Source organism: Electrophorus electricus, chromosome 2 (genome assembly GCF_013358815.1).
Source record: "Electrophorus electricus isolate fEleEle1 chromosome 2, fEleEle1.pri, whole genome shotgun sequence".
NCBI lineage: Eukaryota > Metazoa > Chordata > Actinopteri > Gymnotiformes > Gymnotidae > Electrophorus > Electrophorus electricus.
The window spans coordinates 3,621,211-3,639,926 of record NC_049536.1 but is presented as its reverse complement, the minus strand read 5'-3'; the positions used below and the strand labels follow the sequence as shown (position 1 = coordinate 3,639,926).

The 18,716-nt window shown below is 39.8% G+C and overlaps 1 protein-coding gene across 1 annotated transcript; it reads left to right on the top strand.

Annotated features, from left to right (window-relative positions):
• Positions 1-7,512: 7,512 nt before the first annotated feature.
• Positions 7,513-14,823, top strand: rhcgb (Rh family, C glycoprotein b). Its single transcript, XM_035523846.1, has 10 exons — positions 7,513-7,777; positions 9,838-10,030; positions 11,096-11,246; positions 12,088-12,235; positions 12,360-12,526; positions 12,938-13,075; positions 13,341-13,477; positions 13,759-13,883; positions 14,148-14,221; positions 14,743-14,823. Exons 1-10 carry the CDS (start codon positions 7,561-7,563, stop codon positions 14,821-14,823), a joined length of 1,431 nt encoding a protein of 476 aa, XP_035379739.1. The 5' UTR covers positions 7,513-7,560.
• The last annotated feature ends 3,893 nt before the right edge of the window (positions 14,824-18,716 follow it).

Below are 18,716 nucleotides of genomic sequence, written 5' to 3'. Positions count from 1 at the left end.
CCCTTCTGCATAAATCAAGAGCTTCTCACCTCTCGACCGTCATGTGTTGTACACGTGTTGGAACACCTGTGTTTGAACTGACAGGTGAACCGCTCACTCAACTTTGCCAGTCGTTTGTGGACCTGGAGGCGAAGCAGGCTGACCCTGACCATCCTCGAGCTGGTCTCCTTTGACTTCCCGTGACCCCCTGTGACCTGGCCTCCCATGACATTTTTACACCTTTTTACAAAACGCCAACCCTCTACAGGTTATGATTCTCTAAATAATGCCAATAAGCTGTATTTATATCGCTCTTTTTACGCACATTGTATAAAATGCTTTACAGAAAGATTCGGTGACAGAATAAGGTGAAATATAGAACAGGAGAATAGAATGCAGCAGTGGCATAAATAATTATGCTACTTACAGGCTATGTAAAAGCTAATTGGGACACTTGAGTCTTCACTCTGCTCTTACATGTGTCTACCGTCAGGAGCCCTCAGGTCACTAGACGGGAATTCCAAAGGCCAGGCACACAGTAAGCAAAGACTGCCTCAGCACTCTAAAGTCTCATAACAGGTGTGGCCAACATATCTCTGCTTGTAATTCTGACATTCTGAAGTAAGATCAAGCATTCTCGTACATGTTAGAATTCTTACTGCAGCATTTTGGACTCCATACATGCTAGAGATCTAGAACTTCATTCATAAGCTAGAAAAACATTTGTAGTCTGTCATTCATAATAACAAGAAATTTAGTTTTGCCATTCTTCAGATACAGAAATTATGACAAATGAAAAAATTGATGTCCTCTAGACAATCAAACAGGTAGCTAATAGACAGTTGAGGGACACTATTGACCCTTGTGGTCAGTATCAAAGGTGGCCTTCAGAAGTAAAATAACAAAAGAAATAAATAAATAGCCTACCTGCCTCTTGATTCACTCTAAAATCAGTAAGAGCTTTGGGAGCGGCTGTTTCTCTGCGATGATGAACCATTTAAACAATTACAATTGGGATTCCTATAATTGAATATAAACACCTTTTCAGTGTCTTGTCTTGAATCTTTCCAGTGCAGAGTGAGTTATTTTAAATTATTGGCATGACATCTGGCCTTGACTAATAACTAATCAAATAATTCTTAATATAATTATTATTACAATTCATTTTCGAAGTCGATAATGGAAATGGTTCGTTAAATTCTCCTTTAAGTCGCATGCAGTGCCTCCTTTCATCCAAAGCAGGGTGCTGTTGTTCAGCACTGAAGTTTCCTTGCAGGCAGATTTGGAGGAGTGTGCTGCAAATTTATGCAGAGGTCTCAACATCTTCCTATAGTGTAGACAGCTGTATCAAGAGGCTTTAGTACCTTAAGCCACAGAAGAACTACACATGCCAACATTTTGAGTTTTATATACCGTGACGTTTTAAAAACATTTTGAACTCCCCCTTTTTTAATCAGATTTTCTTCACTTACAGTGAAAATTATGGATATTAGTGGAGTTCATAGGGATCCAAAATTCATGACATCTTTATCAAGACAAATACATTGCTAGTCCATAATCCACCCCCACATTCCTGCGAGGTGACCCCTGTTGCTTGTTCTTTTTATATTTCTGAGAGACTTTCCTTGTAGAAGGCGAAGCAGGAGGCAGTCAGATGGTGCCTGTGAGCTTTCCTCTCTGTGCTCTGTACCAAGATGCTGAAAGAGCTGAATGTGAAGCGCAAGTTGCCGGGGTGTTGCTGGTCGTCTGGGAAACAACTGAAGTCTGTGTGTAGGTGGCGGAGTGTTAACTGGCAGAGTTACCACCAGAGTGCAAAGACAGCAGCCGGAAAGCTGCCTGGAAGTCCACTGAACATTCAAATACTTAACAATTTTAACATGGCTGGAGAGTATTTGTGGTTTATCTCATGAAGAGTTCCAATGCTGTTATGTTGGAATTCTGTCTTCCATGGTATTCCTCTCATTCTTTTCTCTTCAGTCTTTTCTTTTTCCTGTAAAGGCTTTTAACAGTATTTTATATGAACTGTCCTTTGTTAACTATTTTAGATAAATGTTTTGAAATGTACTTTACCTAGGTGTGGTGTATGTAGAGAGTTTGTGTAGAAAGGACAGTTTTGTGTAACTCAGCCACAACCTCCTGAAACTAGCTGTACACCCAGCCATGGGCAACTGTGCTTAGTACCTCAACCTACACACAGACAGGTAATGGGCACACTGCTACTGTACCTCAACCTCTATACACAAGTTGATGGGGGGTGGGAGGCCTCAGACCTGTTCAGACCTGATCCCCACCCCAGCCCTCAGTCTATTTCACAAACTCTGGGCACAGCACTCTGTAGTGACTCTGACTGCACCAGCCATCTCTAATAGCTATTTCCACACTTTTTCTGAAGAAACAAAACCCAGCTACCAACATGTTGTTCTGACTTGTCATTGTGCAAGGTCCTGTTTGACTGTGCCGCTGTATCGTGTGTGTATTTATTGTGCTCTGCATTCATCTTGTCTCACACAGTTGTACTGTGTGTCTGCTCTTATGTGGTCCTGTGCGCTGAACTGTTGCATCGTTGTTGTGTGGTGTGCCAAGGCACGAAGAAACATTCCAATCCAGTGTATACAAGAACAATAACATCAACTTGAATTCATTCCTAGATGTCAAAGCATTTCCTGTTTTTCCTGTTTCTTTTGATTGTACATAAATAGGCACATGCGCAGTTCCTGTAATAATTAGACCACTATAATTCAGTGTGGTTGATCGAACACGATAGTAGATGTATTTCCACCAGCCATACCTGTCTAGGTTTACCTGATGGTAAAGGGGCTGAAACATGATCATTTGGGTGGAGAATTTTGTGAATGTCTTCCCAGGCATCTCTAATTATGAAACTACCTTATCCTGTTAAAAAGGCAGTTTGAATTGTGTTTGTCCAAGACAGTGTAAGATCCTATTACAGTATGCACGATCAGTATTACAGTATTACTGGCTGACACTTGGCAAAATGCCCCATGGCCTGGAGAAATCTTGCTTCTACTCCCGTTGATGGAATGGGATTCAGGTTGCTGTCACAGCTTGTGGTGGAGCTAGGCTTATCACACAGTCCCTGACACATAGCAGTTATCATTCTGGTGAACTGGCTGAAAGTAGGAACTTTACGATGGTGCTATATGGAGTAATTAAAAAATACAAGCCCCCATGAGTTATCAAAGATGACCACATCAAGTCCCTTCCAGATGACTGGGATAGTAAAAAAAGATCTTGCTGTATACTTTTGCCAGAATCAAATAAATATAATTATATAAAACTGTTATGCACTTCAGGGACAAAAGTTTGGTCCATTAAACTTTCAAACCACTGACATTGTCATAAACCACTATTTTCTGCTGGACAATGACAGGGCACTGGAGTCCCACAGGTTTTGATCAACACAGAAACTGAGTTTTCAGTGTTAATTTGACCTAATCTTGCCTCTCTCACATGTTTATCCTGGTTGCCATCACAATGTGTTTTGGGATATGCTCTTGCTACATTGATAAGCACTGTTCAATACCTCTGGAAGCAAGTGGTTGAAAATTTGCTGCTATGTTTTTTGCTACAATTCTGAAGTATGTAAACTAATTCCCAGCCCTTATAGCTCTGACACTACTTCCACCAAGTTTCAGAGACAGGATAACATGAAATGAAATGCAGAACCAGGATTTGATTTTTTTTTCTTCCATTTCCTGCATTTTAACCTTCCCATGACATTTCCAAGACAAAATCTAAAGACTTCCTTAGAGGGCTGGGTAATATATTTCATTTTTCAATATTTTGTCAAATCAATACATAGAAGTTAATATCATGTATAAACATGTAAAACATGATGCTATATGCTTCTGAGCGTCAATCAATGAGCATTAAAGACACACTATGATATATCAATGATACATTATTATGATATATCAATAATAATAGTAGGCCAGACCTACTTCTTTCCATTCCATTTCCACAAATTAGTGCTGGTGGGAATTTGAATAAAATGACAGGGCAAAGGTGCTAGAGTCCCACAGGAATAGATCAACACAGAAACTGAGCTGTCTGTTAATTTGTTAATTTGTCCTAATTTATCATTTTATCTGCTTTATCTGATTTTATGGCCAGTTGGGGAAATTCTGTCTAAGGAAGGGCTTCATTTGATAGTTTCTAATTAGGGGAAGAATAGAGTCTTACGAGCTTGATGTACTTTGTTGAGTGATGTAATGAAAAGAAAGGTAAATGTGGATTTGATATGTAGTGTTTCGTTTTCTCTGAACATAGCGTGGTGTTTATCAGAAAGGTGAAGTGAATACTGGGCAAGGCACTCTGCCTTTAGCGTACGAGACTGGAATGCAGTCAACTCCCCTGTTGTATGAACACTTCAGCTCACTCTACTTTCAATGTCATCCGACCATCTTACAGGTGTTTACAATCTTTGTCACCCTTGTCTCCATACCACGTCCACTTCTTCAAAACTCCGCACACAGTGTGATTTTGAAACACGCACCTTAGCGCATCAGTTGACCTTTGGTGCAAAATGCACTTCAACCACCAAAACACTTCAAAATTCCTCTAAAAGTGACTCATGATGCCAAAATTATAGTATATGCACATATTGTACATATTGTACAAACCTTTGCTGGTTGTGAACAATGGCTGAGAGAGGTATTCATGAATTTTGGAAGAAGTGGTGATTGAATGCCTTTTGTATCAAAGCAATACAAAGTATAGACAGTTTAGTTCACATAGTCTGTTGATATGATGAATGTGTTGTGTTTTGAAAAAGTGGACATTGTATTGAGGCAAGTGTGAAACCAACAGATTCAGATCGATTTACACCGCCAGATAGTAGTGCTTGATATTATGATGTCATAGGTCATAGGTGATTCCCCTGAAGTTTAAACATCCAACTTCCCAGTTAAACTGATGAAGCCCATCATGTGAGTACTAACATGTCTTTAAGATTCTATTACAAGTCCAATCACTTGGATTTACCACCATTACCACTATTAGACGAATCAATGACAGATGACTGAAAACCACAGGCGTACTTGTGTTTAGTGTTTTCTTCTGGGAGATGTTATGAGATCTTGCAGAACCATAACTCCAGGGTTCTTTGTCATTGACTTGAAGATTCCATGGTTTGCCCTTGCACTGCCTTTGAGGAGAAAAGGCAGGTCTACTCCAGTATACAGGAGAAACTGTGCTGGGTTTCTTCCTTTTGAAATGGTCTGCATGACTGTGGGCTGATCAAGCCCCAAATGTTAGAGATGTTTTTGTAACTCTTTCAGTTCTTATGAGCTTTAAAAACACATGTCCTCTGAAATTACTTTTGATTTGACAATATAGCAATTAACCTGAATTCTGTGGTCAATAACAGCTAAATATAACAGTATTTTGTATATAGGCAGGTCACCCCAACACCTGAACTAATTGGAATGCCAGACCACGACTATCTTTTCAGGCGATCATCTTAGAGGCTCATAAAGCATGTTACATACATAAAGTCTGACATTTGATAGATTAAAGTCTGACAGTGAGAAACATATACATCCTTTTGTGCCAGCTACACTGGATTCATGAGACTCTCTCTTATCTGGGCTCCCTATGAATTTTACTACAAATGTATATGTTCAGAAAGTCGCTACCAGAACCCTGCAATGCGCCAACAAGAATCCTATTACAAACCCTTCATGGGTTTACTGCCACCATTAGCATTTAAAAACAGAATCCTCAACAGATTTATTAATTGCATTTTTGTCTTGCTTTTTAAAATGATTTTTATTGTTTTTATATTGCAGGTGTATTTAAAGCATTTCGTGAGCCTTGGTTTTCAAACATCTTTCCTTATTGTTAATGTTGTACGTAGTGTCCAGTCTTTTGTACTCTTAAATGCAGGCAAGAATGAGCAGCAAAGTGCTGAGCACCACGTTAGTCCAAGTGACATTCATGCAGTAATTCGACACTGTTCTCACTGCACTTGGAGACTGCAGCCACAAGGCGGCTGCTCATTTTCTTACGATTGCTTTTGTTTTTGGACATATCGTCTCAAATCCAGTAACTTTAGGTGCTTCAAGGGCAATATAGAGCAATTTCTTTGTAGATGTCATATTGGTGGAGGCCAGTGTCAGTCATTACCCAGGACCCTTAGAATTTTACTCCCTCAAGCTATAAGATGTGATCCAGCATATATCTCACTAGGCATCTCCCGTCACTTCTGACAGCAGTAAAACAGGGCTTAGTGCATCATAAAGAATCAGCAGTTTAGTCAACAGTAGTGTAGGTTTACCTCAACATAATGGAACTAAAACATAATGAAGGAATTTCTCAAAAACCACCACAACAAAAGGAGCTTGTCAGAACAAATACCTCTTTAAACACCCTCAGTAAATAATAGGATCTTAATATTGGAGTTAAGGAGGGAGCTGGGCCCAGTCCAAATACCTTACCAGTGTTTCCTTATAGTTACATGTCATCAACAAACACTACCAACAGATGCAGTCTTTTAGGTCATTTTTTGCAGATGGCCAAATGAGTATTCTTCCAATTTTCTATAAAGGCTTATAGGAGCATCAGTAATGTAATGTTTGTGGTGAGGGATGGTCACAAATTAGTACAAAATGAATTATATGGAGCAGACATCAGTGTCATGGGGCACTCTTCTTATTCTTATTTTTTTACAAATACTTTGTCTTCTCTATTACGCCTTCATTCGTCCCTTCTTTTTCTGTCCCTCTCTCTCTCTCTGTATATCTTTCTTTTTCTTGTCTGTCTCTTTCTTTATTAATTGCTTATTAATTCCAGGTGATGGCTTCTGTAACTAAGACTGTTTAGTCAGAGGAGACCTGTGTCATCTGTTCGCGTTAACAGAGTACTCTGGTGTATATCTTGTGCTGTGCACTCTCACATCTCATATCTGATCTGTAAGACTCTACTCTTATAGTTTAAGCAGTTATTTGCTGTTTGTTTTACATTTTTGTAGGCAGTAAAGAATGTGCTATTTTTTTCAGTCATATTGTACTTATAGTGTAGTCCACACTATACTTATTTTTCTTTAAGTTTTTACAGACATTAATGTTGTGATGTTTACGGATCAAGACGCATTTATTTTTTATTTTTTTTATGTCCAAGACGACAATGTGGCCACACACGCTGCTTCTTTTTCTGTTTCTTTTGGATGCCGTGTAATCCTTGATTCTCGTGAACGCAAAATCCATACCTTTTAACGTGCAACTATACTAACCTAATTTCAACGCTGTCAGTTTATGACCGAAATATTTTAAAAGAAACCATTAGGCCATCGCTGCTTTTACTTTTGCTGTAGATCATCGTTTTTGTAAATAATTTCTGAAAATATACATTTTTTTCCCGAAAACTTTTAAATCGTGAGAGCCAAAAAAAATGTCAAGACCAGTTTGATCGTTTTTGTTATTGTCATTAAATCATGGTGGTAAGAGGAGACTGACTTAACACTGAGCAAGGACACACCTCCACATCTGCGATGTACTTAAAGAACCTGGCAACAGGTGTGCGTCCTACTTCTAGCGCACTTGCTGACCCGGACTCGCCAGGATGGGGAACTGCATTGTGCCATACTGCGACGGGCCAAAAAGCACTAACATCAGATGGACGCTACCGGCCGTGTGCTTTGTATGGCAAACCGCCATGATTATACTATTTGGGGTATTTGTCCGTTATAATGGTGAATCAGACGCACACTGGGCTGAATTTAAAATGGCACGTAACATCACCAGCGACATTGATAATGACTTCTACTTCAGATATCCAAGTAAGTGATTTTAATTCACCACACGGCTGAATTAGAAGTGTCTTATAAGCATTTAATAATTTCCTAATAATTTAATATAAATATACCTGTTTGGATTTTTATGCAGGTTTTGTGTGCTTTATGAATCTCATTTTCATTTTCCTTGTGCTTTTTAATTTTAATGTTGCTATGTTGCTAATGTTGATTTTAACGCTGCAACTTTCTACCACTCTCTCTCTCTATCTCTATCTCTCTCCATTTGTTTTCGTCCTGCCCTGTTTCCATAACAAAGTGGTGTTTGGTCTGTATATAGATCTCTTTTCTCTTGGACACACACACACGTAAGATTTTATTTTCAACGCTCGTGAATGACCCCATCAGTGGGTTGGTAGCCAGTGTGGGCTACAGATGATGCATTCCTGAGTAAGTGCAGGTGCAAAGTTTCAAAGTGTTCATGAATTCTATGACTTTCTAAAGGTGGGATTGGGTTTGTTTATTGAGAAAACAACCCTCAATAGCTGTCTGTGTTCAATCACTGAGTAATCAGAACAAGTGGTAGATGTTCAGGAAAATACACTTTCTGTCTTGCTAGATTGTTATTGGAAATTAGCCAATGTATGTTTAGGCTTTTCGCATCTAGCCCAAATGTTCTTTAACCTTGTTTACCCAAGTCTCTAAAACCAGATTTTTCTAAATCTCCAGTAAAAAACAACACATTCTAAAATATGCACATTCAGTAGACCCTTTGCTACTAAATTGAATACAGAAATGGCAGTGGTGCTGTGTCAGTTGTCTTACCAGGACTAAACCTAATCCTAAACCTTGCCCCAACTCTGGAGCTAACTATAAGCAGTATAAACACAGCCCAATCCAAAGATTTTCATCCTAATTCAGTTTTTGGGTTCTTTTTTTGTCAGCAGCGAGGACAAGAAGTGCATGAACTGTTTAGTAAACACATCAGCATGGCAACATGTGTACAGTGTTGCTCACATCAGAATGTAGCTTTCACTGACATTTAGTAGCACTTTGTGTTTTTCACTGTTTGGAAACATTTTGTGTCTGTTGAACTATAAACAAAATAGGCCACTCTGACAGTTTGGCATTGACGTGTGTCACTGTGTACATATAAACAGTCCACATAACTAAGTTCTTGAAATCCAATTTTAAAGGTTAGTTACAGAATTTGGTTTTAATTCTGAAATTTCACACTTTAATTGTTTCAAATATATAATGTATAATTAATTTATAATTGTATTATAATGTATTATTTATGCATTTCTCACAGAAGCAAGTCTAATGTGGTCATAAATTGCCCTTATCAGTTTTGCACTGCTTAGCAGTTTTCCAGAAGAAATGTCTTGGCGTAGCGCATGGTGATATTGCAAATTGGTGAAGAGGAGTAATTCACAAATAGATCTACCTGCATTGGTGGCTTCATTCACCCGCCTCAGCTGTAACATAAGAAGTACTGAGATGAGTCAGCAAAAATATGACCTCGTTCAGTGGATGCGAGATTAACTTGGAGATGTCCTTGTGTTATAGGTGCATTGCCATTCAGCTCCCGATTTAGATGCCTATGATTTGTAATCATAATTAGAAAGACTCTAATACTGATACTGAAATCCAGCACTGCGGTCACTCTGCACAGCTTGCTCTGGTATTCATTTTTTACTCCAAGCTTCTGCTAATAGCTGCCTGTGATGGGTAGGGGTTTTTGTTGCTGTTTAACTGAGTTGTACTATGGCACAATTGTAATCACCAATTTACAGACTGTGATTGAGTTTACTCATTTTCATTCCCATAGGCCAAATCATTTAGAACACAACTCTAACTACTCTTGGTTAACTACGCCAGAGTCTTATTAATTTAGCCTAATTTATGTGACCTGCCAACAAATCCCTTGTATCTTCCTTAAAGTGAGAAAGATTCCATTTCAGTTGTGTGTTATATGCACTGATAAAAGCGCACTGATAAAAGCGCAACTCTGTGCAAGTACTAAAACCATAAATCTGTGCAGAAATGATGACGTGAATTCTAGGGAATGCTGAACGCATTTGCACTCTCTCTTATCTATCCCATAGGTTTCCAGGATGTGCACGTCATGATCTTCGTGGGCTTCGGGTTCCTCATGACGTTTCTGAAGCGTTATAGCTTCGGTGGTGTCGGCTTCAACTTCCTCGTTGCCGCGTTTGGGCTGCAGTGGGCTCTGCTCATGCAGGGCTGGTTCCACTCTCTGGACTACACGGATGGCATGATCAAAATCGGCATAGAAAAGTAGGCCCATTTACTGTACTTCAGTAGTAATTCTTGTTCCATCAGTTATTTTTCTGCAATTAGCTACATGTCAGCTATTCAGATACTACATCTAAAACATGAAATATAATGTCAGTAATTAATTGTTTGGATGCAACACCAATTTAAACACCAAATATTTGACATAGTTCATGTAATCCTGAGGGGTCACTGTACACCCCACATACCCCCAGTCTCCGCTCAGTTTACCCCACAAACACCATTTTGGAGAAGTGTTCAATCTATCAGCCCATAGCCACACATCTGCTAATTCATTCATATATTTTTATGCAATGGCAGTTCATCAACATATCTGATATAACTTAAAACTAAGAGTAATCACGTTTAATGTAAAACCAATTACACCTGATATGCCAAAAAACATTTTTACAGGCAAAAAACAGTTTGTTCATTCACATGGTTCTTCCTTCGACCGAAATGTGGAAATGGAGAATGCAAACTGAATTTAGGGTCATATGACAAAAAATGTGTATGTTTGCCCAGATATAGGTGGTATGTCAAATAACACACTGGCTCATCTTAACCCTGTTCTTTCCTGCTGTGTATTTTATCATATGTTTGTTCACAAAACTGTGCCTTTGTGCAGTTGCATTATTTTTAGGTTACTTCAAAGAAACAAATACAATTTAAAGTTAAAGCTACTGGGTCTCTATATATACTGCAGTAAATATAGACCCAATGACCTGGTATTGGTTTTGAGGTTCCCTTGGACTATTGCTCTGTGTTAACCTGAGGGGAAAGGTACCACCCAGGTTATTTACTACGGCATTTGAGACAATCATCTCTCTCTTTCACAAAAAACTAATGTGAAATAATGTGAGAAGCAGCCCTGACAAATAAGGTTGTGGATAGTAATTTATAATAGTGTAAGTACATCATGTAAGTACACAATGACTTTGGTTATGAATAAAAATGCAAAATGGCAGACTATGCAAGAATGAATTTGGTTTCACACAGTATTCTAAATGTTACAAATCAAAGCAATTAAGGCATTCAATAATACCTTGTCTCCACCCCTGTGGGCAGCTTAATTAATGCAGATTTCTGTGTGGCGGGATGTCTGATCGCCTACGGAGCCGTCCTGGGGAAGGTCAGCCCTGTGCAGCTCATGGTCATGACCCTGTTTGGCATTACCCTGTTTGCTGTGGAAGAATATATCATTTCCGACCTCCTTCACGTGAGTCTCATGAAGACAGCTACCATGTCTGAATGTCATGATTATGTGTACAGTTGATTATTGTGGCAGTAGTACCAGATTACCGAACAGGCAGAGTAGGCACTGGCCAATGGGCCCCGCACCTTTTAGGGGCCCCGCGGCAACGGTTCAATATAATACTGATTTGATCTTGAAAGAAAATTACAATCAAGCTTCTTAAATTGCTTCCAAAATAAAGAAAAAATTAATCAACTCAAAGAAACTAAAAACAAAATGTACTTTACGTTAGACTCTATATTTAAAGAATAGTGTATTAATATCATGTACCTCTTAACAACTTATATAAGTATTTACACTAATATAAAGTATATAAATAGTTTTTTTACAATGGGAATTGAGCTGTACCAGACACAATCCCCACATTCTCCACTACTTGTACACTACTCAGTTCATTTAGTTTAGTGTTATCCCACTAGAGTGTGCGCACAAGAATCCTCGAGAAATGAAGCTTTCTGTGACTTAGTGCCTCGCCAATAATTTTCGAGGGGGCCCCCAAGATTTCGAGTGTCTAGGGGCTTCCACAGGGTTTAATCTTGCACTGTGTGGAAGGCTACAAAATTTCCATTTTAAAAGAAATGTCATAGTTAAATAACCATGAAATTTAGTTATTGAACAATAAATAGAATTAAGCTTAGTCATACATATCAAAGTTACTTCTTTCTATGTGTATGTAAGTAATTATCAGATTCTCATCTGTGATTCTCAAAGAGATAATACAGATCTAATAAATGGATGTTGAATGCACGTTGGAGATGAAACTACTTCTGTGGTAACTCACACAAGGAGGCGTTTTGTCTGACAGGCCAGAGATGCTGGGGGTTCTATGGTGATCCACATCTTTGGAGGTTATTATGGATTGGCCATCTCATGGGTCCTCTATCGACCAAACTTAAAGGAGAGCAGCCAGTTGCAGGGCTCAGTCTACCACTCGGATGTGTTTGCTATGATTGGTAAGTTTCCTTCAAAGCTCTTCCAATAATGCATTTCTAGTTAGCAAAGCTTTGTTTAGTTTTTTCACTTACCTTTAGTGTGACTGATGCCGTTTAGCCTAAGCTTTTATTTTGTTTTTCACAGGAACCTTATTTCTCTGGATGTTCTGGCCCAGTTTTAATTCTGCCACTTGTGACCATGGAGATGGTCAGCACAGGGCAGCCATTAACACCTACCTGTCCTTAGCCGCCACGGTGCTCACCACCTTTGCCATCTCCAGCCTGTCTCAGAAGCATGGAAAACTGGACATGGTAATGCCCATCTGTCCTTCACTGCTTCTAACCACACTATCAATGGTCTTAGACCTCTTAAACCAAAGGTGTTGTACATCAAATTAAATGTTTTGGTCATTTGTGGGTGGATTGTTCACTGTGCAGTGAGGGGCTCCTGTAAGGCAGATTAAAAATGGAGCATCAGGTTTCGTGTACAGCGGAGAAAAAGCGCACACACATCCTTACCTTTCCAGACCTATAATCTGCCTATTTATGTACCAGCTACACAAAACACTGGCTATTATTCATTTATACTGTTTTGAACATTTCTGTGGACGTTGATAGTTCAATTCCAGATCAGAATGCCAAACCCAATGTGCTGAAATCATACAGTTATTGCAGTGGTTCATAGCTGTTGTGGTAATAACGTCACCAATGATTTGTTACCAGGTACACATCCAGAATTCCACCCTAGCAGGGGGTGTAGCTGTAGGAACAGCTGCAGAGTTCATGCTGATGCCTTATGGGTCTTTGATAGTAGGATTCTGCTGTGGGCTCCTTTCCACACTGGGCTACCTATACATCACAGTAAGATCTCTAGAAATTAAAAAAACAACAACAACAAAGCACCAAGAATGGGTGGTCCACTTTTCAATATTCATTCAGCTGCTACTGCGTAATACAATTAACTATTATTCTGTTGTCTTGCACTTCTCTTTCACAGTTCATTCATTTATTTCACAGTCTAACAGTAGAAATAAAAATGTCAACTCTGTTCACTTCTTTTTATGCAGTCAAGTGGTCAGTGAAGACAGTCAAGCATATAAATGAAATTTGTCTTCTTGTTTGCCAGCCCTTTATGGAAAAGAAGCTAAAGATCCAAGACACGTGTGGGATCCATAACCTGCACGCCATGCCGGGCGTCATAGGGGGAATAGTGGGAGCCATCACAGCCGCTGCTGCTACCGAATCCGTTTATGGCAAAGAAGGGTAAGTGGGAAAATTATATTTGTTATATCTGTCAGATTTCCATCGATTGCTCCAGAGATTACTGTTGCAGTTCTGTTAAAGGTTTGCAGCAACATGCAACTACATTGAGGTGGTATTTTTGATTTTATTTGTGAGTAATTTAAGGCTGTATGCCAATGTGTTATTTATTTCGACATATCCATTTCTCTCTGGGTATTTGAAGGCCTCTGTGCTCATTTTGTCAGAACAAGCTTCATTGCTTTTATTCTCACCACTGTGTTTGTCTCGCTCCCGTTTAACAGGTTGGTAAACACCTTTGATTTTACTAATGAGTTCAAGAACAGGACTCCTGCTGTGCAGGGTGGCTATCAGGCAGCTGCCATGTGCGTGGCTGTGTGCTTTGGAATAGGTGGTGGAACACTTGTAGGTATGTCCAAATGGAAAGCTGAGGCAAGCAGACTTTGCACATAGCCATCGTGTGCTGCTGTGCATTGGCGCACCGTTGTGTCAATTCTTGCACAGAGTCACGACAAGAGCATGGTCAACATGCTCTGTCACTTGTTTGGCGGCGGTGAGATTTGCAGTAATGTCAGCAGTCCAGGCATGCCCCCTAGCTGAAGCGGAATGTCTTATCTGAACAGGAACACCTAGCATAATGCAGATGACAGATCAGAGCTGCTTCCCTCCACAGGTCTCATCCTGAGGATGCCTATCTGGGGCGACGTGACAGATGACAACTGTTTTAACGATGAGTTCTACTGGGAGGTGAGATTTGCCCAAAAAACTCCTTCTTTCTCTCTCTCTCTCTCTCTCTCTCTCTCGCTTTCTTTCTTCCTATGTAAGAACGTTCAGAATCGCTTTAGAAATGATCCACTGAGGCTGTGGTTTTAACAGAGATTAGTTTCCCGAGCACAAATCACTTTTCACCTTCCTCCTTTTCCGTGTGAAGGTTAAACTATCTCTGTATATGCCCGCATGGCCCTCACTAGCTGTGTCTACGTGTGTCAGTATTTACCAGAAACTGCTTCCAGAATGGCCAGACTTTTATACTCTATGGCTGACTGAAACATGTGGGTAAGGGATCTGAGGGAGAAGGCACCTGAAAGTCATGTTTCAGGACATGTGTATGTGTGTGTGTGTGTGTGTGTGTGTGTGTGTGTGTGTGTGTGGGTGTGTGTGTGTGTGTGTGTGTGTGTGTGTGATTTTGTGATGTGTGGGAAGTCTGTCATTTGCGCTTCTTTGTACTTCTCAATGTGACTTTGCTGTCAACTTTATCTGGTTTTAAGGTGCCTGATGAAGAGGAGATTGTTGTGCCTGTTCTAGAGTACAACAACCACATGACTCCCAACAAGCACACAGACATGTGAGTTCAAGTTAACAAAAGCATGGGTGTTTATTATTAAGCAAATATGCAAATGTAATACTTAAATCATTTTATTTTACAGGCTATTTAAGAATATCTATTTGTTCTGGTATATTACTGCCCTGGGCCACTAGGTGGCGTATAGTTACCACAAAGCCCTCACAAATCTCTATTAGTAATGATCCACGTTTTTCACCTTTAGCAGAACGAAACGCGCTTCGCTTTGGAGCAGCACTAATCCGGGCACCTTACGAGGTTTGACAGTTCTTCTGTTCATGATGTCTTCATTCCAGCAGCAATATCGACAGATCCTTTAGCAATTTCTCGCTCGATGAAATAGCAACCGTCATCATTCATAAACAGGAAATAGCCGAGGTTTCTGTGCTGCACTTCACAGATGTTACTTAATTATATTTTAAGTGTATCTACACGATAATGATTATGCTAATAGAATGTACTGTCTGTATCTTATTATGTCTTTGCGTATTTAAATTATTTATAGCTATCGGAATTGTTCTCAAAGTATTGCAAAGTGTGGCTATTTTCCCCAATATTCTTATCAATATTCTTATGTGTTATACTGTTGGAGAGAAGATTGTTCATAAGCTAACAGAGGTGGGTCACCGCCTATGTACAGCCACTGTACATTTTGCAGTTTTTTTTATTCAGTGCTTTTTGCTGTTACTCCATAATACTGACAAAGGGGGGGATCTGGTTTTTCAGTCTATGTATTTTGTGTTTAATTTTATCATGTGCTCTTACTGATTATACATTTATTCCAACATAATTCACTTTCAGATATAATCCACAGCAGCCCAGATCTAATCCACTTCTATATTAAGATAAAAGTAATTTAATATTATAGAATTCATATACTGTTCTTTATTCACTAGCTTCATTTCATTTCACAGTTATCTCCCCTGTACTCTCAAAGCAGCGTTGTTTTAGGACCATATGGTTTGGTGTTGGCGTCTTATACCTACCTCCATAAAATGAAAGAAATAATCAAGACTAAAATTCTTTAAAATTATAAAATGGAACGTACAAAATAATTTTTGAAATGTTAAAAAACCAGCATCATTATAATAATAGATATGCAATTATTTTAGATTTAATTTATTCATTTTAGATTTATATCTTTTATACAAAGTGGCCTAGTTTAAATTGTACACACAATCAACATTTTTATTCATAGATTATGCCTAACTGAAATTAAAATTCCAATCATTTTTAAACATCCCAATAAATTCAGTCCATTTCTCTTCAAATTTAGGGATATATCCTTCCCTAACTTATGAAGTCTGATTTGATTTTTGAAAAAATAAAAGCTATTTTTTCTCTCTTCCCTCATACCCATGTTTTTGTAAATAACAAATCTTTGAAATTTGGTGGTAATATAAATGTGTATTTGGCCAGTTTATTTCATTTATTTTGCAAACTAATTTCCTGTTGGTGTTTTAGATCATTTAAATAAAAGGGTCTCACTTTTTTGCAGCATCAGGTTAATTGTATTTGAATCTTTGTCTTGATATGATGCCAAAATGCTGTTTTATGATCTGGTACTGTTTTAGAATTTGCTGTGGTATGACTATTGCATTGTAGTGTTTCTGTTTGTGTCAATGTCCACTTGCATTCAAAGTTCATGACCTTTGGTTGTACAGGTCAACAAGATGATGCTGGAGAGGGCAAGACCACGTGTCTTTTTGATGATTATTGTTCATGAACCAGATCAAAGGTCATTAAGGGTCAAGGGCTAAAGTAGATTGTACAACAGGTGATGCATTTGAGAAAGTCGTTTCCTTTGTGTGCAAATACAACCTTTCATTAGGATACATCAAATTTTACATTAATCATAAACACAGAACCATATCTGACTGAATAATACCTCCAAAGTGTCCTCAAAACATTAAATGAAGTATCTTTGTTCCAAAGAACACATCATTCCTATATTAGAGTCTTGCCATTTTAGAATTAAGCTTACAAGATAGCCCTCAAAAAAATATTTGTCTTCCTTGGAATAGCGAGGGAAGCAGGCAGTAATCTCTCTCTATAGGAGGCCTGGTGTAAACCACTCTGATCTCAGCAGCCATGTGAGTAGAGAAAGCACTCTAATTAACTGCTTCTGGGGTACTGTGGAGAAGAGGAGGAGAGAGGGAGCCAAGCCCGTGTTTCTTACGCTCCAGTGCTCAGCACCCCACCTCCTGCGCTTTCACATCCTTCCCCTCTGCTCCCCACCCCACAAGCCCCTCACGTCTTATGTTTATTCATTTACCACTTAAAGGCCGGACACAGCCCCCTGTTAAAACTAAATCAAGCTCCTTTCATGACATGATCCTTTAGCCGGAGCTGAAAGGCCCCCAGTCTGGGGAGGGGGGCCTGACCCTCAGGACACTGAGCTGGGGACGACGGCAAGGGGAGGGGACGCAAGCTGATGTTGGGCTCCCCTCCCCAAAAAAAAAAACCTAGCACTGTCTGCTCTGTCAGTGATTAAGGCAGCCGGTGGGAGAGAGAGAGAGAGAGAGAGAGAGAGAGAGAGAGAGAGGCGGGAACTTAGAGGAGTGTGGGAGATTAAGACCGTCACGCCCATTCAGAAAGCGAGCGGACAGGAGGGATAAAGGAGGCAAAGAGCGTTAAAAGAGGGGTAGGAGGGGAGAGAGAGACTTCTTTTCATGGCTGATGACTGATTGCCTGTCTGGATCAGTGCTCCAGCTTGATTGACAGCCATGCTGAGCTGAAGGCTGGGAAAATGGGAACGCACACTTGGGTGGAGCTGTTACCGTGTGAGAAACAGCGTTTGGAATGGGGGCGTTCCACGGGCATGATAAGCACTAGTTACAATGCCATATGAACTCAGACTATCATCCCAGTGTACTGGAAACAGAAGATGTGAAATGTAGTTTTATTAATGATGAACAAATCCCATACTGCAGTATACAACATATTCATTAAAACAAATATTTAAATCATAGATTCAGGTATTATCATACATTCATGCAGCTACATATATTTACCGGTAGATACGTAGCTATATGTATTTAGACAATTTTACTTAATGCACATATGTTTATTACACACAGTGACTAGTGCTGTATAGAACCCAGTTTCAAGATCCTTTACTATGGTTTTACTAGTTTTAAAGCCTTGTTCAACACCTACTTTAACATGCCTATAAACCTTGAAAGAAGTCCATAAACGCTTTTATAACTGGGTATTCATCCAGGCCTACTATCAGAAATACAGTCGACTCTTAGTGTGTTTTGAAGAATCATATTTTGAGAAAACGAGACCAAGTCTTTCCCTTAACGCACTGGGCATTCCCTCGTCGCTCCTCACCAAGAACCAGGTCCTTACTGGACTACACCGTGGACTACACTGTTCTGACTGGACCACACCGTGGACTACACTGTTCTGACTGGACCACACCGTGGACTACACTGTTCTGACTGGACCACACCGTGGACTACACTGTCCTTACTGGACTACACCGTGGACTATACTGTCCTTACTGGACTACACCGTGGACTACACTGTCCTTACTGGACTACACCGTGGACTACACTGTTCTGACTGGACCACACCGTGGACTACACTGTCCTTACTGGACTACACCGTGGACTACACTGTTCTGACTGGACTACACCGTGGACTACACTGTCCTTACTGGACTATACTGTGGACTACACTGTTCTGACTGGACCACACCGTGGACTACACTGTCCTTACTGGACTACACCGTGGACTACACTGTCCTGACTGGACCACACCGTGGACTACACTGTCCTTACTGGACTATACTGTGGACTACACTGTTCTGACTGGACCACACCGTGGACTACACTGTCCTTACTGGACTACACCATGGACTATACTGTCCTGACTGGACCACACCGTGGACTA

What these genes read in the sequence shown, in the direction of transcription:
- rhcgb (XM_035523846.1), top strand. Translation starts at nt 7,561, where the DNA reads ATGGGGAACTGCATTGTGCCATACTGCGACGGGCCAAAAAGCACTAAC. An exon ending in TCATTTCCGACCTCCTTCAC is followed by an intron (nt 11,247 to 12,087) that starts GTGAGTCTCATG and finishes TTTGTCTGACAG; the next exon opens with GCCAGAGATGCTGGGGGTTC. An exon ending in AGCATGGAAAACTGGACATG is followed by an intron (nt 12,527 to 12,937) that starts GTAATGCCCATC and finishes ATTTGTTACCAG; the next exon opens with GTACACATCCAGAATTCCAC.